The sequence below is a fragment of the Pongo pygmaeus genome, chromosome 20 (genome assembly GCF_028885625.2).
Source record: "Pongo pygmaeus isolate AG05252 chromosome 20, NHGRI_mPonPyg2-v2.0_pri, whole genome shotgun sequence".
In the NCBI taxonomy this organism is placed as follows: domain Eukaryota; kingdom Metazoa; phylum Chordata; class Mammalia; order Primates; family Hominidae; genus Pongo; species Pongo pygmaeus.
This window is the reverse complement of record NC_072393.2, coordinates 1111682-1138045: the sequence shown is the minus strand read 5'-3', so window position 1 is coordinate 1138045 and position 26364 is coordinate 1111682. Positions and strand designations below refer to the sequence as shown.

Genomic DNA, 26364 nt, shown 5'->3' with positions numbered 1-26364 from the left:
TACATGGAGAACCAGGCCATGTATGGGGACATCTGTGGTCATCTCGATGGTAGAGGTGGGAGCTCTGGGCATGGAGCCAGCCGCTCAGCACCCGGCAGGACCCAGGACACCCCACCCCAGTGACCCAGGTCCAATGTCCTCAGTGCCAGGGACAGGCTCAGGTGGGGCTGCAGGGTTGGCTAGCTGCCAGGAGAGGGGCAGAGTGTGTACAGGCTTCTAAGGGCAAGGCTCCTGGCATCTCCCTGCGTGTGTGCACGGGGTCAAGCCTGTCTTCCCAGGGCTCCAGTGGCAGTCGAGGCACGCCAGCCATGCTGTGGGGAGGGCGAGCCCAGGACACCCATGCTGGCATCCTCGGGGCCCCGGAACGCTCCTCACTGGCCATGCTTGTGAGGTCAGCACCCCCGACTCCCACTCAACTGCCCGGCCGACAACCCAGAGCACCCACGACCCACCATTACTGAGGGAAGCACCCAGGCAGGGCCTGCCCCAGCGGCCTTGACACCCTCAGAGCCCACAGGACAGAAAGGGCAGAGGGTGCGGGTGGGGTGGGACGCACAAGGGGGCCTCTGGCACGTTCTGGTTCCACCTGCTGGGCAGGGCTTTGCTGCAAGACAGGTGCTCATTGTCATTCAGGCTGGAGTGCGGTGGCGTGATCTGAGCTCACTGCAGCCGCAGCCTTGACCTCCAAACAAGAGATCCTCCCACCTAAGCCTCCCCAGTAGCTGGGGCCACAGGCATGAACCCCAGTGAGGCCCCTGGCTGCTGTTTATTTTTTTGAGACGGAGTCTCACTCTGTTGCCAGGCTGGAGTGCAGTGGTGTGATCTCGGCTCACTGTAACCTCTGCCTCCCAGGTTCAAGCAATTCTCCTGCCTCAGCCTGCCAAGTAGCTAGGACTACAGGCGCCCACCACCACACTCGCTAATTTTTTTTAGTAGAAATGAGGTTTTATCATGTTGGCCAGGCTGGTCTCGAACTTCTGACCTCAGGTTATCCACCTGCCTTGGCCTCCCAAAGTGCTGGGATTGCAGGCGTGAGCCCCCGCGCCCAGCCTCTGGCTGCTGTTTAAACAGCACCCTAGGCCCGCCAGTGAGGTGGGAATCCACCCTAGGGCCAGGCCATGTCCCTGGGGATGGCAGGATCACTCTCCCATTTCCAAGCTTGGACAACCCACGCAGTGGGATGTGCTTGGGGGTTCAGAAAAGACAAGCCAGAGGTCTGGGAGGCGTTTAATTCCACCTCGAACAACTTGGCAAGGTCAGCAGAGAAGCAAATGGATAAAAGTACTTCACAACAGCAGAAGAGTTCCAGCAGGGACGCGTGATTCCCACAAAACCGTGGCGATGTGTCCTACCCTCAGGAACCCACAATGGAGGGCGGCTCGGGGGGACTTTCCATGAGGCAGTACGAGGCCCGTACATGCAACGCTGCTGAGCCCCGCCTCAGGCGGTGACACTGGCCGCCCCAAGTCCCCGAAAGAGCGACCAGCAGGGGGCCAAGGCCGACGCCCCTGACCCCCGCCTCCTCCAGACAAGACAGACCCCGGCGTGCGGGCATGGGAGGCAGAGCTGCAGGCCAGGGCCGGGTTTCCTGCTCTCGGAACTGAGCAGAATCAAGTGAAACAAAGGCCAGTGAACACCGAGTTCCAGAGCAGCCGCCGCCTCTGGCACCTCCCGAGTCCCAAGGGCTCGATACGAGAGTCCCTGCGGCCTCGTCCCGCTCAGCGCCCCGCATCTGAGACAATCGTGTTCCGATCTCCTCTCCGGTGGCTGTGGGCAGCTGGGGAGGACCTGGGGGAGGAAGGTCACAGCCCCTCAAAGCAAGGCCTCCAGCCAGGGCCAGATGCAGCCCAGCCAGTGGGGAGAAAGCAGCCCCCAGGCCACCGGGCCCTGGAACCCTGGAAATTTCACCAGCACTGCTGTCTAGGCGCAGCCTGGAGCATCCGCTGAGAATGAACAATTCATCGTCTGTGGCTTTGCTTAACAGCACATCTGACCCTGCTGGAACCTGGCTGAGCCCCACGGAGTCACAGTCTTCAGCAACCTGCAGCCCCGGCACCGTGTTGCGGACCAGAGCCGACCTGACAGCCACACCCCGGAAGTCGTTTCTCCAGACGGGAGCGCGGTTGGGCTTCCATACAAAGGCTGCGCTTCCGCGCATTTTCTCACTCCACCCCCGGGCTCCCACAGCGACCCTGACTGCTGCGGCCACCCTGGGACCCCAGCATAGCCATCCGGGCCGATGACTGAGACCGCGGTGACTGGCCATGCAGTGACGACACAGTGCAGAGACATCCAGTCAGGACAGGCCAGGCGAGCGGGGGAGGTGCAGGCGGGCTGGCCCATGGCAGCCAGGGCGTGTGGCTGCGCGCTGCGGTCCACTCGCACAGTGCGGAGCACAGAGGCCCCTGGAAAGGTGCGTGTCCCGCTCCTCTCCCTGCGGCCACGGCAAACACGACACAGAGCAGCGGCTCGTCTCTGCTCCCGCCTCTAACGAAGGCTGTTTCCTCACAGCTGCAGAGCAGAGTGGGAGAGCAAATTCTGGAACCGTCACGGGCGGAAACCACACAAGGGGGAAACAGACAAAACAGCAAATCCGGAAGAACCATTCCCGCTTCCGAAGCTCCATAATCACGGCAGACGCTTCTTAAAACCTCCCGTTTAATATCAGATGCCACACATAGGAGATAAATGTGCACGTCGGGAGAAACCACAGCACAGCCAGGAGTACTGGCGCACAGTGAATACGCTTCCGTCCTTTCAAAAGCCTTTCCCGAACGGTATCTTGTAAAAAATGCCAAAAATAAAATGAAAAAAACTGCCAGGAAAAGAGAACTGGCTTTCAATGTTAACGAAATGCATTCTCCAGAAGTATGGAAATCAGGACTGCCACGCAGGAGAACGCACAGACAGGTCTAAACGCAAACGTGCCCCCCTGAGCCCCCCATCTTCAGACATGCTCATGCACACTGGAGGCGCTTCCACCGCAAGGCCCCGCTGACAGCACAGCCGGCTGCTCCATCACTGACGGCGCCGGTTCCGCTCTTCAAGGAGCTGGTTGTCAAATATTTCCTTTTCCCTTCAGAAAACAAGACAGTCTTCATTTTAGTAATTAATCATTGTGTTAAAGTATATGAGAGAGAGGACTGGGTGTGGTCGCTCATGCCTGTAGTCCCAGCACTTTGGGAGGCCGAGGCAGGCGGATCACAAGGTCAGGAGATCAGGACCATCCTGGCTAACACCGTGAAACTCCGTCTCTACAAAAAAATACCAAAAAAACAAAAAACAAAAAACAAAAAAAAAACAGCCGGGCGTGGTGGCGCATGTCTGTAATCCCAGCTACTTAGGAGGCTGAGGCAGGAGGATCGCTTGAACCGGGGAGGTGGTGGTTGCAGTGAGCCGAAATCACGCCATTGTACTCCAGCCTGGGTGACAACTAAATTCTGTCTCAGAAAAAAAAAAAAAAAAAAGAGTGTGACAGAGTCCAGGCACGTTGGCTCACGCCTGTTAATCCCAGCACTTTGGGAGGCCAAGGTGGATGGATTACGAGGTCAGGAGTTCAAGACCAGCCTGGCCAAGATGGTGAAATGCTGTCGCTACTAAAAATAACAAAAATTAGCCAGGCGCGGTGGTGGGCACCTGTAATCCTAGCCACTCAGGAGGCTGAGTCAGGAGAATCGCTTGAACCCAGGCACGGTGGGGGGGTTGCAGAGGTTGCAGTGGGCCAAGATTGCGCCACTGCACTCCAGCCTGGGTGACAGAGCGAGACTCTGTCTCAAAAAAAAAAAAAAAAAAGAAATATATATGTATGTGTGTGTGTCTCTATATATGTATATGTATATACAAGAGAGGGCAGTTGTTTGATGGGGACAGAGCTGCAGTTTGGAAAGATGAAGAAGTTCTGAGATGAGCAGTGGTGCCAGCTGCATAGCACTGTGAATGTGCTCACTGCCATCGAACCATACACTTTTAACAAGGTTAGGATGGTAACTTTTACACGATGTATAATTTTTTTTTTGAAACGGAGTCTCGCTCTGTCACCAGGCTGGAATGCAGTAGCACAATCTCAGCTCACTGCAACCTCCACCTCCCGGATTCAAGCCATTCCCCTGCCTCAGCCTACCGAGTAGCTGGGACTGACTATAGGCGCATGCCACCATGCTTGGCTTTTTTTTTTTTTTTTCTCAGTAGAGACGGGGTTTCACCATGTTGGCCAGGATGGTCTCGAACTCCTGACCTCGTGATCCACCCGCCTCGGCCTCCCAAAGTGCTGGGATTATGGGCGTGAGCAACCACACCCGGCCTTAACAATGTTTTAAAATAATATTTATTTTTAGAGACAGGGTGTTGCTCTGTCACCCAGACTAGGGTGCAGTGGCATAATGACGGCTCACTGCAGCCTCAAACTCCTGGGCTCAAGGGATCCTCCCACCTTAGCCTCTCAAAGTGCTGGGATTACAGGCATGAGCCACTGTGACTGGCTAAAAATAATTTTTTACGAGAAAGTATGAGATGCCAAATTGTCCTAAGTGACCTCTCTGTAAAGGAAAATTATAACAATTGCTTAGCTAGCAACCCCTCTCAGGAATAGGGCTGCCCCGGATCAAAAGAGATCGACAACGGCTGCTGGCTCTGATGTGCGCCCCAGCAGACCCGGAAATAGGTGAGAGCACACCAGCCGCAGCACCAGAGAAAGGCAGGCCTGAGAAGGACAGCCTTGGGAAGAGTGCAGAGCGGCTCATGGTGCAACTCTAAAAGGACAAGAGGGACTGGGAAACGCCGTGCAGGGGGCGGGGACTGGGTCCCAGGACACCCAGTGTGTGACCCAAGGCTCCACTGAGGCCAAAGGTCAAATGCGATGCTACTCACTGGCCTTATTTTGACCATGTCCCCGGCATGATAAAATCATGGCCTGTGTATTCAACCCAATTAACTTCTCCATCACAGCACCAACACCGTTCTCACAGTTCACTGGAGGTTTTGATGGTAACTGGAAGCCGTGATGAACTCCTAACGGGTTTTGATGTCGGCAACCCAGACTCAAAAAAAAAAAAATCAGGAGGATGGAAGATTTCCACAGATGGGAGTGGAGCGGTGAAGAGGCTTCAGAGACGGAGGGAGAGGACAAACCAGCAGGCTGGGTCCAGGTGTCCTGGCTCCGACCTTACCCCCCCCGGACCTCACTTATTCTTACGGCAACCATGACGGGAGGACCATGAAGATCCAGCAGGAAAACACCCAGTTTCTGTATCCAAAGGCCTTTCCTGTTTTGGTAAGCCAGCTGGGCCAACACTCCCTAAACAAGGCCAAATTCCACCTTTGGGCCGCTCTGTGGGGGTGGCCTGCCAATGCCACCGAGGCCCCACACCTCCTCCCTGGCCTCTCCAGCAGCCCCTCCTGCCCTGCCCAAGGAGGACATGGGGCTGGTGGGGGGTTCAGTGTCTTCACCAGGAGTCTGCTGTGACCGTGGGCCTGGGAGACGTCGGTGGCTGCGCAAGCCACCCTGGCTGGAGACCCTGTCCTTGACTCTAGTTGAGTCTTCAGCCTGTCACTGCCCCTTGGGCCCCGCCTGGCTCCCAGCGAGGCCTGGCCGCGTGCCCAGAGACAGGATTAGGTGCTCTGGGGGCCAAACATCCAAGGGCGGCTAAGCACACGGATGTGAGAGAAACATCTTGATCACAGCATTCTTCTGGCTGCTGGAAAGCACCGGGCCCTGCTGCTGCTTAATCTTGCTGTATTTCTCACACAGCCATGGGGCTGTGGAAAGAGGAGAAAAGTTCAAAAAGCAAAGATCAGCCCCTGCGAAAAGAGATTAAGAACAGACACAGCCCAGGCACGTGCCCGTGGCCCTGCGCTGCCCACAGCGACCAGCTGGGAGACCCGGGCCCAGCCTTCCTGGGGGGCAGGAGTGACCCACAGGGTGAGTTCAGTGTATGGGATCAGCTCACCACCCAGGACCTGGGCCACCTCACGAGGGAGAGGGGCTGCAGCAGCCTGGAGTCAAACTGCCCGTGGATGTGGAAACAGAAACTGCAAGGCAGAGATGCAAGTGGCTGGAGATAGCGCCGGGAGCGGCCTACCGGTAGCTCAGCGAAGGCCCCTTGATGTACTTCTCCTCGGCCGTCTTGTAGTCCACCTCGTCCACTGCAGAGATCGCACAGATGATGGCCTGTGAGAGGGCACGGGGCTCAGCAGCAGCAGGCACTGCCCAACTGACCCCACGTGGCCCGCGGTTAAGAAGGCCGCAGGGAGCCCGGGTCACCAGGTTCCGGCCTCTAGACATGGTCTACCTCATGGTTCAGAAGGTGCAAACCTAGTCCATGAATCCCTGCTTGTAATGATGTTTCTTCATTAAATCAGTATTATCTTTTGGACTATAGACAATAGCTCAGATCACTAAAAGCAGAGAATAAAAGGCAAGACCCAAACCCACAAGTGCATTTCTGAAAAACTTTTAAGTTTTTTTTTTGGTGGTGGTTTTTTTTGGGACAGAGTCTCACTCTGTCGCCCAGGCTGGAGTGCAATGGCACAATCTCAGCTCACTGCAACCTCTGCCTCCCAGGTTCAAGTGATTCTCCTGCCTCAGCCTCCCGAGTAGCTGGGATTACAGGCACGCGCCACCACGCCCAGCTGATTTTTGTATTTTTAGTAGAAACGGGGTTTCACCATGTTGGCCAGGCTGGTCTCAAGCTCCTGGCCTTATGATTCACCTGCCTCGGCCTCCCAAAGTGCTGGAATTAACAGACGCGAGCCACCACGCCCGCCCTTAAGTTTATCGTAAAGAAAAAAAGAGTATCCTGAATACATAATACGTACCTGACATTAAGAAATCATCCCTATTTTTTACTATTGTGATTATGGTAAACACATTTTTCACAGAGTCCATTTGGTTCAGAGCAGAGTCTCTCCCACTCGGCCTTGTGGACGTCGGGGCCAGACTGTTCTCTGAGGTGGGGCCGTCCTAGGCACTGCAAGGCGCTGAGCAGCGTCCCTGCCCCAACCCACTCCATGCCAGAAGCACCCTTAGCTGTGACAAGCACAAATGTCCCCAGACACTGCCAGTGTCCCCCAGGGGGCAGAATCACCCTCCTTTTAGAGACACACACTAAAGTATTTATGAGCTTAAAAAAAAAAATGTGTCCAGGAGCGGTGGCTCATGCCTGTAATCCCAGCACTTTGGGAGGCCGAGGCGGGCGGATCACGAGGTCAGAAGATCCAGACCTTCCTGGCTAACACGGTGAAACCCCGTCTCTACTAAAAATACAAAAAATTAGCCAGGCGGCGTGGCAGGCGCCTGTAGTCCCAGCTACTCGGGAGGCCGCAAGAGAATGGCGTGAACCTGGGAGGCAGAGCTTGCAATGAGCTGAGATTGCACCACTGCACTCCAACCTGGGTGACAGAGCAAGACTCCAACTCAAAAAAAAAAAAAAAAAAGCTTGAGGGTTTTTATGCTCCAAAAAATAATTCTGGGCACATTAGAGTTCATTATGCTATTTTCTTTTTGGGTCTATTTGAAAATTCCCATAGTTATAAAGTTAAATAGTTTTGAGTATGTTTTTTTCCCACAGATGTACACATATGCCCAGCAATGTCCTCTCTGAAATTTCAGATACAAACTTCAAAATCATCTGTATTTGCTCCTCACCAAGCCCCGAATCCACAGCTGAAGTTCGAAATCACAGTCTAATTTGTGTGTTTAACTTACCACGGGTTTATCAGAGTATGAGGTGCATTATCCACTTGCAAGTTTTCAACTTACAATGGGTTTATCTGGGCACTAAATGCGATTCTGACTCGGGAATTTCCAACTCGCAGTGGGTTTCCCAGGACCGACCCACCAAGGCTGGGGACCATCTGTGCGCCCGCGGTGGGGAGGGAGTTCGCACGCCCTGGTGCTGACAGCTTCTAAGCAGCTCCATCTCTGCACAGGGGTCAAGTAAGCGGCTCTATCTCCGCACGGGGTCAAGAGCACGCACTCACATTTCCCAGCACTGACGGGACATAAACACAGGAAGCCTCCGCGCTCCATCGGCCACCGAATGGCCAGGGAGCCAGGGGCGGGCACCGTGGCCGCCTCCTTGTGCAGACTTTTGCAAAATCCCAGCGCAGGCCCCTCCCTGCCCACGTGACACACCAGTCCGCGGCTCACCTCAGGCAGAAGCACGTCCAGAATGAACCGGATCCGGTCACCGTTGGTGCGCTGGAGCACCTTGGCACCCACCTCCTGGTAGACGCCCTGCAGGTACTTCACCACCAAGTCCAGCTGCCCCTCATCCTCCAGGTAGGTCTCCACGCAGGTGACGTACTGGCTGGAGCTCAGGAAGGTCTGCAGCCAGCGAGATGGCTTCCTGCTCTTTAGGATGGCCCGCAGGTGGCTCTCTGCGCCCTTGGCCTTCACGATGTACTCCACCAGCTTCTGGTTGGCCCGGTCCCGGGCGGCCCGCGAGCGGTCGGGGAGCACTTTCCGGCAGGGCTGCCTCTGCCCCAGGGGGCACCCCACCACGGGCTCCTCGGGGCTCCCCTTGCTCAGTTGAGGAAACTTGGTCCCCAGGACGTCCTGCTGGATGGATTTTCGGACAGGATAGCCTGCAAAGGAAGCACCTGTCGTGGGACCGGTGCATGGGCTGCCTTCCTCGGGCGGCTGTGGGTCAGGGACAATGGGAGGCTGAGACATGGCAGGGGTTGGGGCAGACCCTAGCGCTCAAGCTCCGTGTTAGCACAGGAGTGGAGCATTCACGCTCCTAAAGATACTTCCTCTGCTGGGACCCCCGGCCTTTCTCCCCTCACTGGGCCCTGCAGCCAGGTTTAACCCTTAGAGCAGAGCAAAGCGCCTGCCCGTGCAGCACTGCCCAAGCAGAATCAATTCAGCCACGTCCACTCCTCCACCAACCAGGAGGCATGGAAAACTCCGCTACTGTCGATAAAGGAAAATGCTGGATCGACAGTGAAGTGGTGGCCAAACATCCCAGTGTTCATGACACGTTCCCTTTTTTTTTGAGACCAGGTCTTGCTCTGTCACCCAGGCTGGAGTGCAGCGGTGCAATCACACAGGTCACCACAGCCTTGAACTCTCGGGCTCAAGCCATTCTCCCACCTCTGCCTCCCAAGTAGCTGGGGCTGCAGGCGTGCAAGCCACACGCCCAGCTCATTTTTTTCTATTTTTTTGTAGAGATGGGGTCTTGCTCTGTTGACCAGGCTAGTCTTGAACTCCTGGCCTCAAGCAATCCTCTTGCTTCAACCTCCCAAAGTGCTGGGATTACAGGTGTGAGCCTCCACACCTGGCCTACATTCTTAACAATATCTGATGTGTGCAGCCACCAGCCACAGCAGGGACAGGCTGGATGTGGCCCATGGGATGAGGGCCCCAAGGCAGGCTGGGGAAGCTGCGCCAGCGGACACCAGCAGCCCCAGGTCCCAGGGAGCCTCAGGGGTCACATCAAAACCTCATAGGGGTTGAACAATGCTGTGTGGCTGTGGACAGTGCCTTGACCCCAACGTCCCCTTCCACAGCTTCAGACATACTTGACCCCAATGTCCCCTTCCACAGCTTCAGACATACAAGATTGTTTTTTCCAAAGGGCTAAAAGGCAGACCACATTTTCCAAGATGTGCCTGTAGACTTACTTATATCAGCCGCGTAATATTCCAGGAAAGAGCCAGCAAAAGACCCACAGCCTGCAGGGGATGGAGGGGAGAGAGCACTCTGTAGACCTAAGAGGAGCCCCAGGAAGTGTGTTCCAGGGGCCGGCCCGGCGTCTCTGTTTAGGAAATAATCAGACCACGCCAGAACCCCAGCCCACCCACAGGGAATGCCCCAGGCCCACGGAAATATGCCCCGCCTCCAGGCAGCTCCGGCCCAGCCCCTCCGAGGGGTCTTCAGAGGCTGGATGCCTGCTGCCCGGCTCCACCCCTCCCCAGCACCCCACGTACCTAACCGGACCCTGTAGTCGGTGATGAGGGAGACGCACCAGCCGATGGCCTGGTCGAAGTCCTCCCTGGCTTGATTCTACAATGAGACCCGGGCAGCCGGTGTCAGTGGGAGGCAGTGCCAAGCACCCTGGGTTCAGAAGCCACACAGAGCCCAGGGACCAGCCAGGTATCCAGGCTGCTCACGCTCCAGCCCGCATCTCCGATCCTCCTTGACAAAGGGGCTGGCAGAAGCCTCGCACAGGGATCCTCTGGTAAATGGGAAACGCACCAGGCACAGGTCTGGGCCCTGAGCTGCTCAAATGGTGGGCACGGGGGACCTGATGGCTTCGGCTGATCTGAACGCATCAACGGTGCAAACACCTCCCATGTGGCCACTGTGCCACATGACAGGACATGAAGTCCTGGAAATAAACTGCTCTAACAGCCGTTTTTGTTGGGAGCTGTTACCTGCAGCCAGGCTAGGCCAGCACCTGGGCTGGCAGCAGGGTGGGTCCTCAGAAAAGGACACAGCAGTCCCAAAGATGCCACAAAGCCACGACCATCACACAATGACCCAGGGAAGACTCTGAAGCCGAGGGCCACTAGGGGCATGGGGGCGCCCCATCAGCACATCCCAGGGCCGGGTGGACACTGCTCTCTGCCCACCCAGCAGCCCCCACACTTTCCTAAAGCACGGCTTCCCCACTATCATCCCTCAGAAGCCACGGTGACTACCACTGCATCAAGTGGGCTTTGGGACCACCACACACCTGACTCACAAGCAAATGTGAGCGCACTCTTAGGAAGAAGCAGGCACCCTGTGCTCTCAGAACCCAGGGTTTTTGATATAAACAGCAGCCCTTCTGCGTTTAAGGCACAGAGCTTCCTGCTTTTCTCCTCACCCCACACCGTCATCCATTTTTAGAAAGTAACTCGGTTCCAGCTGGGCGCGGTGACTCACACCTGTAATTCCAGCACTTTGGGAGGCTGAGGCAGGTGGATCATGAGGTCAGGAGTTTGAGACCAACCTGGCCAATATGATGAAACCCTGTCTCTACTAAAAATAAAAATAGCCGGGTGTGCTGGTGCGCGCCTGTAGTCCCAGCTACTTGGAAGGCTGAGGCAGCAGAATCGCTTGAACCCAGGAGGTGGAGGTTGCAGTGAGCCGAGATCGCACTGCTGCACTCCAGCCTGGGCAACAGAGTGAGACTCTGTCTCAAAAAAAAGAAAAGAAAGTAACTCAGATCCCTGAGAGTGGAAAAGACACCACCACGTTTTCTTTTTTTCCAGAGGAGTAAAAATAACTGCACTGAGTTGATGTGTTGGTGCTGGAAGTCGCTACAACAAAATGAGTATTTCCAGAGGGGAAATAGACATTTCTGAGTTAGACAAATCCCTTGCAGTTCATCGACAGCACATGATGAAAGCTGGCTGCAGATCCAGGGAGCAGGAATCCACTCTGCAGCAAGACGTCTGGCACGTGGTATCGGCCAGGCTCACTGCGGCACTTGAGGGCCCACAGGGCTCCCGACGCTGAGCTAGGGACGCCCCCGGCCGCAAGGGGCTGGCTACCGAGGCCCCCATGCCATGGGGTGGACTGAGACAGTCGGCCGGGGAAGGTGGTGGCCTTGTGCAGGGGCTCTCGGCTGCAGCCTTGCCTGGTGGCCCTGGGTAAACTGTCCTCGACGGAGCCCCAGCTTCCTTACCTTTAAAGCGGAGAAATGGGGCCGCAACTTCCCAGGACAGTTGTGAGAATTCAGCGCAGTGACTGAGCCCACGATCTAACTCTAACGGCCAGAGCGCAGCCTGGCTCTGTTACTTCCCACAAGCATTCACACGCATACACCACAGCCATGGATTTCAAGAGCTACACACAGAGGACACATTTACTAATCACAAAGTAAACCATTTAAAGCAAGCACAAAACATCATCCACCTACCAGAAGTGTCTGTTTCTCTTTACAATCAAAGTGCTTTAAACTTTTAAGAGACACTGTGAAACTTGAAGCAGAGAGAGGGAAAAGTTAACATGAATGAACTTCCTCTAATAAGCTAAAAACCTTTCCCTGCCTCTGATTAAGATCAGTGGAGGCCGCTGGAGGCCCCACCAGCCCCAGCTTATTTATGGAAGGTGACTGTTTCCCCAGCTGCCAAGAAGCCCCCAACGCACCACGGTGGGTCCAGTGACTTCAGCAACACTGACTGGGCCCCGCCAGGACAGGCCGACCTTGGGGCCTGGGTCTCCACTCCATACCTCCCAACCCTCGGGGGCAGCACAGAAGTAACAGATGACACCGGTTCTGCGTGTTCGACTTGGGGATATGCAGTGCGATGGTTTTAAAGGCTGCTTTCAGCCGGCTGATCCATCCATGTGTGCTTTCATCCCATGACTAAGGAACGACCAGGTAACCCAGGGGCAAACTCAGGTGGACGCACGGATGCTGTCTGTACACCTGTGTGGACCACATTTTGCTAGTTTGTGGGAAACGGGGCCCCAGTGAATGTCTGGTTAGGCTGCCTTTCAAAGCCAGCAAATCAAGTTGTGAAAACTGGGGTGTTTGACCAGACCCTTCACACACAGCCTTTGTTTGGCTCACCCTTCCCAGTAAGTGAGAGGTCACAAGAAGGGCACACCTCCAATGAGACCCCACTAGCCCTGCCCAGGCCTGGACTCTTGCCGGGGTATCCCCTCTGCCCCTCCATCCCCAGGCCCACTCTGACTCTGACAGCGGCCAGCCTGCCCCCCGGGCCCATTCACAGAAACCAAGAACAGCGGGTTACCCTTTCTTTTTCGGGTTCATGTTTCCTTCGATGTACAGCACACTTGCTTTCTTATCTCTCTGCCTGATGCTTTTGACCTGTTCACAAATCCAAGAAAATAAAACGTCAAAACAAAAGAGACCGTGGATTTTAAATATTTTTTTGTGACATCACATGAACATCTAACAGGCGTTGACCCCAGCTCTGGAGGTGACCCCAGCAAAGTCTCCCGCAAGGAGGTGCTGAGAAACGGCCCCATGCTCTGCCACACGCATCACTTGAACGCTTTCCCATCTAAGCGGAATCAGCCAGTTTTGTTTGGGTTTTTGAATAAAAAGAACCACAGCTACCGCTGCCAGCTGCCTCTTTAAATAAGCGTCCTGAGATTCTCCAGCGGCTCAGCAGGGCAGGTTTGTCCTCCTCAAGCTCTGGGTGAGTGGAGGAAGTGCAGAAAGGCTCGGGAACAAGCCCAGGCCACACGGGGAGGGGCAGGGACTGCAGGGCACTGCCACCTCCCCACAGCCTCCCCAGTCCTGGCCTGCCAGGACCACCGTGAGAAGGCAGTGAGGAGCGCCGGCGACCAGCGCCTCCGATGGCCCTTCTGCCCTGCACTCTCAGGGAGGCTGCCTGCTCTTATGCCCCAGGAACCTGTCACTTCAGTGACCTGTTAACCCAGCAGGGACCCCAGAAACTGATGAAAACAAGGGAAAGACTACCAAGGTGCAGGAGGGGAAGCTAGTGCCAAGGGAGGGCGGAGGGTGCAGAAGCCTGGCCTCCATCACCGCCGGCCAGTAGGCGAAACAAGGAGCCTAGCTAGGCCACAAACGTGTTGAACCTCCCCAGCAAACACCACACAGATTCAATCCCAGGTTTCCTGGAACCATAATCAGTCACATGCAAGGAGCCTGGGTGACTCGGGTGAAGTTGGTCATTAGAGCAACAAAAGTGTCTCTGGATTACTGCAGGGCCAATGCCTTTTGGCATTTGTCTCTTAGGAGGATAAAGGGAAAAAAGGGGTAAAATATGAAGGAGAGGTGAAGGCCAGGACAGCACCTGTGCCCAGGACAACAATCAAACTAATGAACTGCAACTTCCAGGCCTGCAGAGACGGAAGCACAGAATCTGCCCCGGCTTGAACTCATCACCCACACCGGGAACTTGGACAGGATTTCAAATTCCTGTTTGTACACATGCAACCAACCCCACCACAAAATCCAAATTAATGAGCTCTAATGGGGGAAAACGGGGTGAAATGCACAATATTTAAAATGAGCGAATCACAATTTTTTTTTTCCTTTTTCTTTCCCCCGGAGACGGAGTCTCACTCTGTCGCCCAGGCTGGAGTGCAATGGCACAATCTTGGCTCACTGCAACCTCCACCTCTCGGGTTCAAGTGATTCTCCTGCCTCAGCCTCCCGAGTAGCTGGGATTACAGGCGCACGCCACCACACCCGGCTAATTTTTTGTATTTTTAGTAGAGACAGGGTTTCACCATGTTGGCCAGGCTGGTCTCGAACTCCTCACCTCAGGTGATCCACCCACCTCGGCCTCCCAAAGTGCTGGGATTACAGGCGTGAACCACTGCACCTGGCCGCAAATATTTTTTTCGAGCAGGTCTTTCTAAGCCTGCTTGGTGAAAATGTGGCCTATAAACTTAACAGCATTGTGCCTTAATTTAGGTACAGGCATCTCCTGAAGTCTTTTGTAAAAACCCACCAACTTTTCCCAGGAAAAACAAAACAATGAAAACATTTATCCTGATCAAATTATCAAGAACTAAGGATGGGTGGAATAAAAATTTATGAAATTTAAGTAACTGCATCTTAGAAGACGGAGGAAGCTGTTCTTACCACTGCTGGCCAGAAGGGGTATTTTTTATATTTAAGCCAGACTAGCATTCCTACTTCAAACGAACGTGGTTCTAGAATTAAAGAAAAAAGAAAAACAAAAAAAAGAATAGACAAGTCAAATCCATATCAAGCACCGGGTGTAACAGCCTGAGAAAACAGTTAGCGCGATATTGTTGAAACCTGACTTTCTGTCATTCGCTTAAGAGATCAGGAGAATCTGAAAGGCAGATTCACATACCGCACACTACTTGAGTCTAACCACCAATGATGAGACAGTGAAACCAGCAGCTGAGTGGGGTGCTGCACTGGGTTCCCAGCTGCGACAAACACACCCTCGGGATGGGAGGGGTGCCATGAGGGGCGGCTGGGGCTCTGTCCTATGTGTGCGCAACTTTCATAACTCTAAAATAACCCCGCAGGAAGATACTTTTAAAGAGTGTGTGGCACAAAACAGAGGTGAGATAACAGCACGCGGAGAAGACCCAAACACAAGGACTAAGATTCTAAAGAGATTCTGGGAAACTACAGTCAAAAATGGGAAAATTATTTAAATCATAACTAGAAACTATTTATGAATGAAATACTTTCAATGCCAAAAAACGAGTGAATTATTTAAAATTTTAAAACTAAAGTATTAGAAAAACTACTGAAAACAGTGTGTCCTTAGACACACAAAGCCTGTGTCTGACCGCACTGTGGAAGGAAGGAAGTGCCGTGGTCCATGAACACAGATCAAAACCTAAAGGCCTATAAAGTAACCAACGCGACCAGAGGAAAAGGGAGGCCCACTGGGGTGAGTGTCTGCTGTGAACATGGCACAGCGTCGTTTCCCCGGTGAGGGGCATTTAGTCTTTAAGAGAAACTTCCAGGCCCACGTGGACAAACAACCAATTCAGAGGCCGGTCAGGGAACCCTCAGAAAGATGCCCAGCCTGACAGGTAGGAAACAAAACCAAACGGGAGCAAAACCCAGCTCCCACTGCAGGCAGGAGAAGCCAGGCAGCACCAGGCTCTGTATGTCCCAGTGACCCGACAACAGTGGGGCAGCGTGGTCGGAAAGGGCCGTTCCTGAAGGCACTGTGCTCTTTGTGTGTGCGAACGGATCCTGCAGAAATAATTTCCTGGAAGTCTCCAACGGGTGCCCAACAGCACCTGCAGTCCTGGGACCATCCAGACGGGTGCCCAATGGGTGGGGCAGGGTTTGGTGAGTGGTGACTGCTCACCCCAAAGGAAAAGGATCAGAAGAGCATGTGGAAAACTGTTAAAAAGTCTGACCATTAGCATTAGGCAAAAAAAGGGAAAATGTGAGACTGTAATGAAGCCCTTTCAATGATGGAAAAGGACTCAAACAGTGTGGACAAAAAAAGAACGACATAACAAGGCCACAGGCACGCGAGTGTGCGTGGAATGGCGCTCCCGAGGCTGCACATGCACCAGCTTCCTGGCTGGGGGCATCCTGCGTCTTATGGATGCTGCCAGTGGGGAAGCCCGGGTGAGAAGCCCCCTCACCTCCCTGTACTATTTTTGCAACATCCTGTGAATCTATAATTATTTTGAAACTAGACGGTTAAAGAAAAGAAAAACAAGACTCAGTTAAGAGGAATGGTTCATGGGCGAGTCTAAAGCGGGGCTGGTTCTCGTGACTTGGTTTGCGAAGCTGACTTTCTGTTCATGGCTGGCTCAGATCTTTGGGTCTCTCATTTCTAGTCCCTTCCACGTAGATGCTCAGGGGCACCTAAAGGCAGGTTTTGCTCTGGTGCAAGCAGCTACTTACAGGAGGGGCACGGGAGCAGTTCTCCCTTGGGCTGAAGACCCTGCATCCCTGGACAGCCCCCCAAACGCCATCACCAAGTGACAGGAGTAATGCTCTAACAGGGAGGGCTGGGCCGTCTCTTCCCAGGAGTCCCTCTTCCCTTTGTGTAGGTTATTCTTAAGATAGAGGACTGAAAACATGGCACTTCTGAAGGTCCCTTCCAGGTCTCGGTTCAGTGGGAGAGAAATGAACTCGCAGGAGACCTTTCGTGGAGAATGTGGGGCCCGGTCTCAGAGCCCCACCGCCACTGCCTTTGAGTGCACCGTTAGGACTGCAGGCGCACCCCCTGGTCATTTCTTACCATGGTATAAAAGGACTCTTGGTGGCTCCTCATCTACCTCGTCTTCCTCCAGGATAGAACGCATGGAATTAGACCCCATGGACTCTTCGGAAGACTGGCAGTCTGCCAATAACGTGATATTAGACTTTCATTGTCATTGTATTGTCTTGATGACTCATCCCAAGAAAACATTTCACAACACATGACCATCGATGCATAAAGAAAAGGTTCCATGCTATACACAACTCCACATTGCCAAATTCAAACAGAGTGCGCTTCTAATCAACTACATTTTAAAGAAAAATGCAAGAGGGAGGGAGGGAAGGAGGGAGGGAGAGAGGCCTGTGGTGAAGGGAAGGTGGGCCATAAGCAGCAGCCACCTCGGTCACAGAAGCTTTGCGCACTCTGGGTGGGAATCCCTTTTGTCCCAGCCTGGCTGCCCCTTCACATCTGAAGCAATCAGTGAATATGCAGGGAGGGGGCCAGGACAGGAGCTATGGAACAGGACAGGGGTGCGGATACGCAGGGAGGGGGCCGGGACAGGAGCTGACTATGGAACAGGACAGGGGCGCGGATACGCAGGGAGGGGGCCGGGACAGGAGCTGACTATGGAACAGGACAGGGGCGTGGATACGCAGGGAGGGGGCCGGGACAGGAGCTGACTATGGAACAGGACAGGGGTGTGGATACGCAGGGAGGGGGCCGGGACAGGAGCTGACTATGGAACAGGACAGGGGTGTGGATACGCAGGGAGGGGGCCGGGACAGGAGCTGACTATGGAACAGGGTAGGGGTGCGGTCACTTTGTCTTCAGAGCGTGGCAACCTCAGTTCCCTGGCGCTTCCAACATGCTAAGATGATGACCTCAGGAAAGAAGTTCAGAGTACAGACTGAAATATCTACGCAGTAAGTTTGTAGCGAGTAGATTTCCAGACATTTGATCATGTGGTAATTAAGATTTCTGAACTACTGTTGTGGGGTGGGGGGAGGGGGGAGGGATAGCATTGGGAGATATACCTAATGCTAGATGACGAGTTAATGGGTGCAGCGCACCAGCATGGCACATGTATACATATGTAACTAACCTGCACATTGCGCACATGTACCCTAAAACCTAAAGTATAATAATAATAAATAAATAATAAAAAATAAAAAAAAATAAAGGATGCTACAATGTTAAAAGGAAAAAAGTCACAGTGCTTGCCTGCAACCACACAAAAATACATCTGCACAGGAATTCTTAAAAAGTCAGTCTTTTGAGTGAGTGAATCACTTTTGAGATTCCTGCCCAATTTAATAGGAATGCGTTATTGCTTCCGTAAAAGAGTTAATCCTCGGGGTGCAGCCGCAGCTGTGGCCTCAGCACAGCCACAATGCTCCCAGCCCTGCCGCAGACAATCGTGGCCTGCCGCCCCTCTACGGGCTCCCCACTCACTCAACTCCCTTCCCTTCTAAACAAAAATAAGACGACAAATATTTAGAAGTTGACGCAATTATAGCCCAGTGGGGAGACAAACAAAAAGGAATGAGGAAGTCTCTGCTCTAAGTCTATTTTGGCAATGATCTCATTAAAATCTGGTCAAAAACACCCACGTGCCTGGCTCCCAGTCTGGCTGCAGAGGGGCAGGACTCCACCCTCTGCGCTCTCCTCCTCCACGAGAAACTTTTACCTTTCTCCAGCTTCCGGGAGTCCGGGCAAGGAGGACATCTGGTTGCATCCACAGAGGCGTGGGAGGGAGGCGGGCCGAGCCTGGCGGTGCTGCGCAGGGTCATCGACTCTCTGGGCCCCGGCCCCGGCCCGGGGGATGGTGCGGCCCCTGCTGCCCTGGGCTCCAGCTGCACGGCAGGCGGCCTCTGGCTGCCATCCAGGCGCAGCCTCTTTTTCACAGGGCACTCTCCGGGCTCTGAGCAAGCCGAGGGCTCAGGGGCTGGGGGCACAGTGAGGCTGCCCAACGGCAGACCGGGGTCGTGTCCCTCAGCGTTGGCACAGGGATCGTCCTCCCTGACCCCAGAGGGCAAGGACCGGGCTGCCCAGCTGCCTCCTTTGCTCCCCATGTCTCTCTCCGTGTCGTCCTCTGAAAGGGAAGATCCATTCGGGCACAAGCTAGCCTTCTGCGCTGAGTTTCTTCCCCTCTTACTTGTAAGAGTCCAATTTTTGTGGTGGATTCTGGACCCGCTCTCATCCTGGGCACCACCTCCAGCTGGGAGGACCAACGGGCCTCTTGGGTTTTCACTTTTCCTGAGCCCCTTCTTGTGGTCCACTTTGCACTCGGGGTCCTTTTCACAAGTGAACGAACTTGACAGGCTTTGTTGCACGCATGGCCTCCTCCTGTGAGGTCTGGAACTGCCCAACACGTCTCCGCGGTGAAGAGATGAGGAGTTCGAATCACAGGGTGAGGAGACATGCTCTGTGGGCTTCCCTCGCAGAGACTGGTCGGCTCTACCTGTCCCTGCAGAGCTTTCTTGACTCCAAATGGACCCCTCGCTCAGAACATCCAGAGCCACGCGAAGCGACCGTCTGTAGGCCAGTTCTTCCAGGGGTGCCGCAGGAACCTCATTCTGTGAGGCTGCAAGGACCGAACAGACACAATGCCGGTTACGTTCACTACGCAGGCACTGCGGTCACGGCATCGCTTTAGAAGCCCGCTTGTCTCATTCTGACGGCTAGTTTCATACCTAAATCACTGAAGGGGAGGACTAACATTTCTCACCTACATTTTCCCAAAAAGGGGACGAGGCTACAGAACAACAGCTATTCATTCCGGGATTCGAAGCTTCATTTTTTTAAAAACCAAATTTACTGACCTTAACCTGATTGGCTAAAAAGATAAATTCCTCCAAGTTACAAAACAATACCATGAGCAAAATGTATTCAAATGTTTTGCAAATCCTCTCTCAGCCTTACAATTTCAAATTCAATCAGGGTTAATAAAAACCAATGCCAACTAAATAAAGAACTCTGCTGGCAACGTATTCTTGGTTGGTGCGGGGGTTGGTGGTAGCAAGGAATAGGAGATTTAAAAGGCTCATTGTGGGCTGGTAAATTTTCAATACTTCTTTGCAAGGGCATTTCAAAGCCAGCAAAGAGCATCATGGGCCTCTGGTTTCCAGCCCAACCTCCCTGCTGCAGCACTTTTATTTATTCATTCCAACATATAGATACGGCACTATTTATTTGAACAAGATGATGGATGTAATATCACAACTCAGCAGGCATAATGCCTCAATCAGAACAGTATTCTCCTCGTTGAATATTAAAGGCACCCACAAACAACCAGCCCCCCAACACAATCTGCGCCAACAAGGACGACGCCGTCCAGGATGATGGTCAGCCCTGCCTAAGTTATGCAGAGATGGATCCTGCTTTAAACAAGAGCTGTTTTTCAGAAGACACAGGAAAATAGACCTGATTTTATAAACATCATTGGAAGAAGTCCGGTCCATCTTTTCACAAGAGAAACAATTATTTGCAAATGGGATAAACAGTTCCACTTTGAGGAGAAGGAAGGCTGGCAGTTTTGGGTTTGCACAACTGTGGCTAGGGGGCAGGCAGTCGCCAGTGCTCCTCACTTGTCATGTGTGTGCATGACCAGTCCCCGGTTGGGCTCAGGCAAAGCTTTTCTCACCCACAGTGTGCAAAGGAGGTGGGTGCTGAACTGAAGGCCTGGGAGAAAACGCACCCGGATGGATGGGAAGCCGAGCGCTCCACTTCCGATCTGCCTCGTGCCCCCCATGACAGTGCCTCAAACAATGGGTGCCACCAACCCTGGTGCCAGGCCACCCGTTCTCTCCCTTGGGCTCCGCTCTGGAATTTTAAACACACAACCAACTGCTTCTCAAACCTTGGGCTGAGACCAGACTGGCCAGGCAGCGACAGTGCCACGGAAGTCTTACTATAGGAAGAGGAAAGGAAAAAGGAGAACCTCCCCCCTCATGGCAGCAAACTCCTTCCTCGTCTTGTGTACTGGAGGCCAGTACTGTGTACAGGAGGCCTCATCTTGTGTACTGGAGGCCACGGAGGTACGAGACGGCCTTGATGCTCACCACTGACCATTCTGGGCGTCAAGAATAGGAGTGGTTCTAGGGGCAAATTCGGGAAAGGTTTAAGAAAGCAGATCCATTTTTCCTTCTCCTTCAGCTCAGGGGATTCGCGTTCCCTTGTATGAAGAAAAACATAGTGAACAGGGTGAATTTTTACACAGAAAGCTGAGCCTTCACATTCTCCCAAATGACCTCTTATTTTATGAAAACCTAGTGGCCACTTAAAAATACGCTCTTACCTAACGAGGAAGCAATGGCTTCAATTTGAGACTTCTCTAGGATCTCAACTTCAGTGCTTTTCACCTTAATTCTGCAGAGACAAAATCGACGTTACACACCACCAGCCAAGGCCGCCAAGATGTTTTCAAACATGTTTTCCTTTAGATAACAAAAGAATTAATTTCATTTTCCTCCTCAACCTTCTACTTAAACCAAAAGTCACAGCCAACTAGGAATTCATCTGCCTGAGGTTACAGGCAGCAAGAACCCTGGTGAATGGTTTTTTTTTTTTTTTTTTTCCTTTTAAGACAGAAAAGGTTGGCTGGATTTAAAAGTAAAAATGAATTCAAATTGTGACTTTTATGAAGCAAATCCCACTTTCAACTGCACAAATAACTCCTTTGTTAGATTTTCAGAGTAGATGGTAATGTCACTAAAAGCTGTTTACAGCCCAGCAGGTGTGTTTTGGTTTAAAAGGATGTGCTTTCCTTTTAAACTCGAGTATTCAATTACCTTCCCAGCCGCAGGGAAAGTGTGAGCTAGGGACCAAGCGAGCTTCTGAGGCAGCTCTGAAGATGCAGGCAGGAAGGAGTGGGGCAGGGGGAGCTCCACAAGGAAGAGCAACTGGGGAGCCAATGACTTGGACTACGCGGGATCAGTCTCCTTGCTCTCTTCAGAACTGGGAATTCTCACGACAGACGCACCCTCGCCACAATCACACAGGACTGACTGGGGCATCAGAATCGCCGTCATTCTAGATGATCTACACCTTCCCAGTGCCAGACGCGCCGTCGCCACAATCACACAGGACTGACTGGGGTGTCGGAATCACTGTCATTCTAGACGATCTACACCTTCCCAGTGCCAGACACTCACGCAGCAGAACAATGTGCCGCCTGGTCATCAGTTATTTGCCTTTTGAACGTTAAACACTAGTTTAGAGTGACAGGCTCAAAAACCAAATATTTCAAAATTGATGGGCCTGTCACAGACGTCTGTTTCTGAAAAAAGACACACAGATCTCTGGGAAGGAAATATCCCTATTTTTCTGGCATGGCACTGATTAAGAAATAGTCAAAAAAAAAAAAAAAAAAAGGAAATATCCCTATTTTAACCACAAATAGGGTCTACCCTGAGTATAATTTACATGTATTCAATGTTTGTACCAATCTCTCCATAGATCTCACAGAATGCCTCGTTTGGATCTTCAGCTTCCAAACTGACATAAAATCAAACTAGTTGCTTTCTCATGAGGTTATTATGAGCATTAATGAATTACATAAATGGTGAATAAGCCCATTTAGAGTGGGCTTCAACTGTTTTGGGGGAGTAGGGGATTGAAGTATCAGAAATCTACACAGGAAAAAACAGTATTAAAACAACACACTTAACTTTTCCTCTAGGGAGACGATTTGAACATCTAGAAAATATTCCTTTTTTCTCTTATTTTTTGTTGAAGTCGCAGTTCGGGCCAAAACCTACATTTAAAACAAAAGAAGATCCTTGTTATTAAAACAGCTGACATAGTGAGAAACAGTGGCAAAATTTAGCACAAATGCAGCAGGTAATCCTGAAGGCCTATAACCATGGGATTTCAGATATTTGGTCCAATCCCCATTGTTTCACAGATGGGGAAACTGAGGCATGAGAGGCCAGTGGCAGACAAAGACAAGGACCCGGGCTTTTGCATTGCAGCTGAGCACTGTCTACTGAATTGCTGGAAAGCATCTCCTGAACACGACCATAATTTACTATCACAGGGCTGCTCGCCAGATCTTTCCTTGAGTTACAGCCTTACATGCCTTTTTATAGCTGATTCTTTTTTTTTCTTTTTCTTTTTTTTTTTTTTTTTTAAGTGTTGTTAAAAAAGACATTTCTGGAAGTGTAACCTTGGAAGCACTAGACCAAAACCCCATTAAATGGGGAACGAGAATCAGTGCCAACCGTTCTGGCTCAATTATTTCACTGAAGCAAATCCTAGGTATCTCCTGATAAAGATTTTACTTGTCTCCCGAAAGTCATTTCTAATTCCTGAAATTACAGAATAATGGCTGTCACCTTTGCAGGCCATAATCGCTTTTCCCATCGGCAGAGGACATACTTGGCATCCGCCATCATTTACACTCATGTGGCAAGTGGCAATGATTTGGCAGAAAGTACTCCCAGGTCTGACGCCGATGTGCCCTGCAACAAAATTTGCACGGTGGTTTATACAACTGTTTGCTTGCGATGCTAACGCAGACACAGCCCTCAGGGGCAAAGGTTAGCTCGACTTAGCCTCAAGTAGATGGTTCAATTCCACAGTCTTGCATTGAGATGCTCAATGCCAAAAAGCAGACTGACAAACAGAAACGACGGGGCTCGGTATCCAGGGAGGCGCCTGCATTTTTTCATAAATAAAATACAGCGCAGTCCCTCCCAAAGGCTCTGTCTAGATTATTTTTAAAAGGTTCCTGAATAAATCATCTCTGTGCGGAAGACCCGCCTCCGACCTCGGCAGGAGAGGCATTTTACACAATCAAAGCTCACAACCCTCCCCAATTTGGGGAGTTAACAGTTGACCACAGCACAAAAAAAAAAAAAAATAAGAGCGGAAAAACGACTGCTCTTTTGGCTGCCATGTCCCTGAAAGAACGGGGACAGCTGCAGACCGTTCATAGCCATCAATGGGAAGGACTGGCTTGGCTGTTGACAGAAATGAAAAGGAGGTTTGGAGGTGGGGGTGGAATTTAGCAACAACGGAGGGGGGCGTCCCCGCAGCAGGGAAGAGGGGGTTCCCGGCAGAGTTGGGGGTGGCGTTTCCAGCAACAGAGGGGATCACAGCAGCAGCAGAAGTAGGGGTCCAGACAACAGGGACAAGATTTCATGGCGGAGGGAGGGTTGTGGCTTGCAGGAACGGGGGATTTAGGCAACAGAGAAGGGGGTCACAGCAGAAGCGGGGGGGCTCAGGGAGCAAGGATGAGGGCTCACGGAGGAGGTGGAGCGGAGGGTCCAGGTGGCAGGGATGGGGGATTTCACGGTTGGGGAGGGAATCCAGGGAAGCAGATGGGGGTCCAGGCAAGAGATGGGGTTCACGGCAGACGTGAGGGGCATCCAGGGAAGGAGATGGGAGTCCAGGCAGCAAGGATGGGGGAGCGGGTCCACCCAAGAGATGGGGTCCGGGCAGTTGCGGAGGGGCCCACGGCGGCAGGGACGGGAAAAGGAGTCCAGGCAAAGTGAGGGGCCCACAGAGGCCGGGACGGGAAAGCGGGTCCGGGCAGAGTGGGGGGCCCACGGCGCCAGGGGCGGGAAAGGGGGTCCGGGCAGAGTGGAAGACCCATGGCGCCAGGGGCGGGAAAGGGGGTCCCGGCAGAGGGGGGGCCCACGGCGGTGGGGACCGGGCGCTCCCGGAGGACTCTCTAGGCCGGGGCCCGCCCTCCCCCCAGGCCCGGCCTCCTCGCCTCAGCCCCGCCCGGCGGAACCGAGAGGACGCATCCCGCGGGCTCACCGGGCCCCCAGCTTTCCCCCACGCGGCGCCCCAAGCCCGGGCAAGGAGGCCGCGGCGGCCCCAACAGCGGAGGACCCGCCCGCCAACCGCTGCCGTCCGCGCCGCCCGCGCTCACCGCCTCCGCCGCCGCCGCCGCTCCCCGCGGGGCCGGGGGCGGGGCTTGTCTCGCGGCGGCGCCAAGCTCCGCCCCCGTCCGCCCGCTGCCCAATGGGACGCGCGCGCTCCCAAGGAGCGCCGGCCTCGCCCTCTCCGGCGTCCACGGCCGCGCGCCGGCCCCGCCCCTTCCGCCGCGCGTCTACCTCTTTTTCCCGAGAGTCCTGCTTGAGGAGAGGGGTTGGCGGGGCGTGTGTGGCCGCTCCTGGGCGCCGCCCTCCCGCGCTCCCGGCCCTTTGTCCTCCAGTCAGACCCCGGACGCCGCCCTCGCGGGTCTCGGTGGGAAAACAGGCGCCCCCGCCCGCGGCGACCCCTGAGAGAACCTTCCAGAACTTTCGAGAATCTTCCAGGTCCTGTGGCACCTCCCAGCCCGCGAGCTGCGCGCTACGGACCAAATTCTGGCTGATCCCAACCGATCCCAAAGCCGGGCATCCCCGCAAAGGCGTCATAAGCTTCTGAACTAGAGCAGGCCCCACCTCGGGAGGGTCCCAAGACCCCAGGGGGCGCCGGAAACAGCCGCGAGTGGCGGGAGCCCGGGAGCAATCACTCCATCAGTGTCAGGCCTTTCCTTGAGCGGTTTTTGATTTTTTTTCAGACGGAGTCTCGCTCTGTCACCCGGGGTGGAGTGCAATGGCGCGAGCTCAGCTCACTGCAGCCTCCTCCTGCTGGGATTACAGGTGCGCGCCACCCCAACCGGCTAATTTTTGTATTTTTAGTAGAGAATACTAAATGTTGATCAGGCTGGTCTTAAACTCCTGACCTCAGGTGATCCGCCTGCCTCGGCCTCCCAGTGCTGGGATTACAGGCCTGAGCCACCTCGCCGGCCCCCCCCACAGGTTTTTAAAAGCAAAGGAGGCCGAATTGGCGGATCCTTTAAGCCCAAGGATTCCAGACCAGCCTGGGCAACACAGCGAGACCCCATCTCTTTAAAAAAGATACAGGCTCACTCCTGTAATCCCAGCAGGAGACCGAGGCGGGCAGATCACATGAGGTCAGGAGATCGAGACCAGCATTGCCAACATGGTGAAACCCCGTCTCTATTACAAATAGAAAAATTAGCCGGGAGTGGTGGCGATGCCTGTAATCCCAGCTATTCAGGAGGCTGAGGCAGGAGAATCGCTTGAACCCGGGAGGCGGAAGTTGCGGTAAGAGGAGATCGCGCCACTGCCCTCCAGCCTGGGCAACAGAGTGGGACCTCGTCTCATAAAAGGAAAAAATTAAAAGACTTACAGCAGCATTCGTCACGCAGTGGCCCCGACTTTTCAAGGGGAAGGGGCGACAGCAAAGCCGGCTCTAACTTTTTTCCTTCTCACACTTGGGGGAATAGAAGGTTTGTGTCTTCGGTCGATCCCAGCAACCTCAGCGACTGATTTTTTTCCTTTATTAAGTTGAGAATTTTCACCTTTCACTTGTTTTTTATTTTTATTTACATTTTTGAGTCGAAGTTTGGCTCTGTGGCCCAGGCTGGAGTGCAGCGGCGCAGTCATAGCTCACTGCAGCCTCAACCTCCCAGGCTCAAATGATCCTTCCACCTTAGCCTCCAGAGTAGCTGGGACCACGGTGCGCACCACCATGCCTGGCTAAGATTTTTATTTTTTGTAGAGAGAGGGTCTTGCTATGCTGGCCAGGCTGGTTTTGACTTTTTGGGCTCAAGTGATCCTACCACCTCGGCTCCCCAAAGTGCTGGGATCACAGGTAGGATCCACCTTGCCCAGCCAAGTCTCAGTTTGTCTATAAAATGGGGTGGTGGTATGTGGGTGGTTGGCAAGAACTATGTCTCTGATATCATCCTCTCACGTTAAATCTGAGCTGGCGGTGGCTCAGGCCTGTAATCCCAGCACTTTGGGAGGCCAAGGC

The 26364-nt window shown here is 53.4% G+C and overlaps 1 protein-coding gene and 1 pseudogene across 8 annotated transcripts; both read right to left on the bottom strand.

The window, feature by feature from the left end:
• Positions 1–1213: 1213 nt before the first annotated feature.
• On the bottom strand, positions 1214–2266 carry LOC129020295 (uncharacterized; annotated as a pseudogene).
• Positions 1214–24879, bottom strand: PWWP3A (PWWP domain containing 3A, DNA repair factor). Of its 8 annotated transcripts, none has more exons than XM_063657407.1 (14): positions 24654–24879; positions 22926–23051; positions 22260–22345; positions 20888–20958; positions 18278–19174; positions 16630–16731; positions 14517–14587; positions 12688–12764; positions 11847–11907; positions 9928–10003; positions 9622–9672; positions 8147–8583; positions 6078–6166; positions 1214–3076 (listed from the first exon to the last, which is right to left on the bottom strand). In XM_063657407.1, the coding sequence occupies exons 2-14, from the start codon at positions 22983–22985 to the stop codon at positions 3019–3021; spliced, it is 2136 nt and encodes a 711-aa protein (XP_063513477.1). In that variant the 5' UTR covers positions 22986–23051; positions 24654–24879; the 3' UTR covers positions 1214–3018. The 8 variants fall into 8 exon arrangements, 7 of the variants coding, with proteins under 7 accessions (XP_063513477.1, XP_054321309.1, XP_054321308.1 ...); XM_054465334.2 differs by lacking the exon at positions 24654–24879 and adding an exon at positions 24470–24529; XM_054465333.2 differs by lacking the exon at positions 24654–24879 and adding an exon at positions 24355–24490.
• Positions 24880–26364: the final 1485 nt, after the last annotated feature.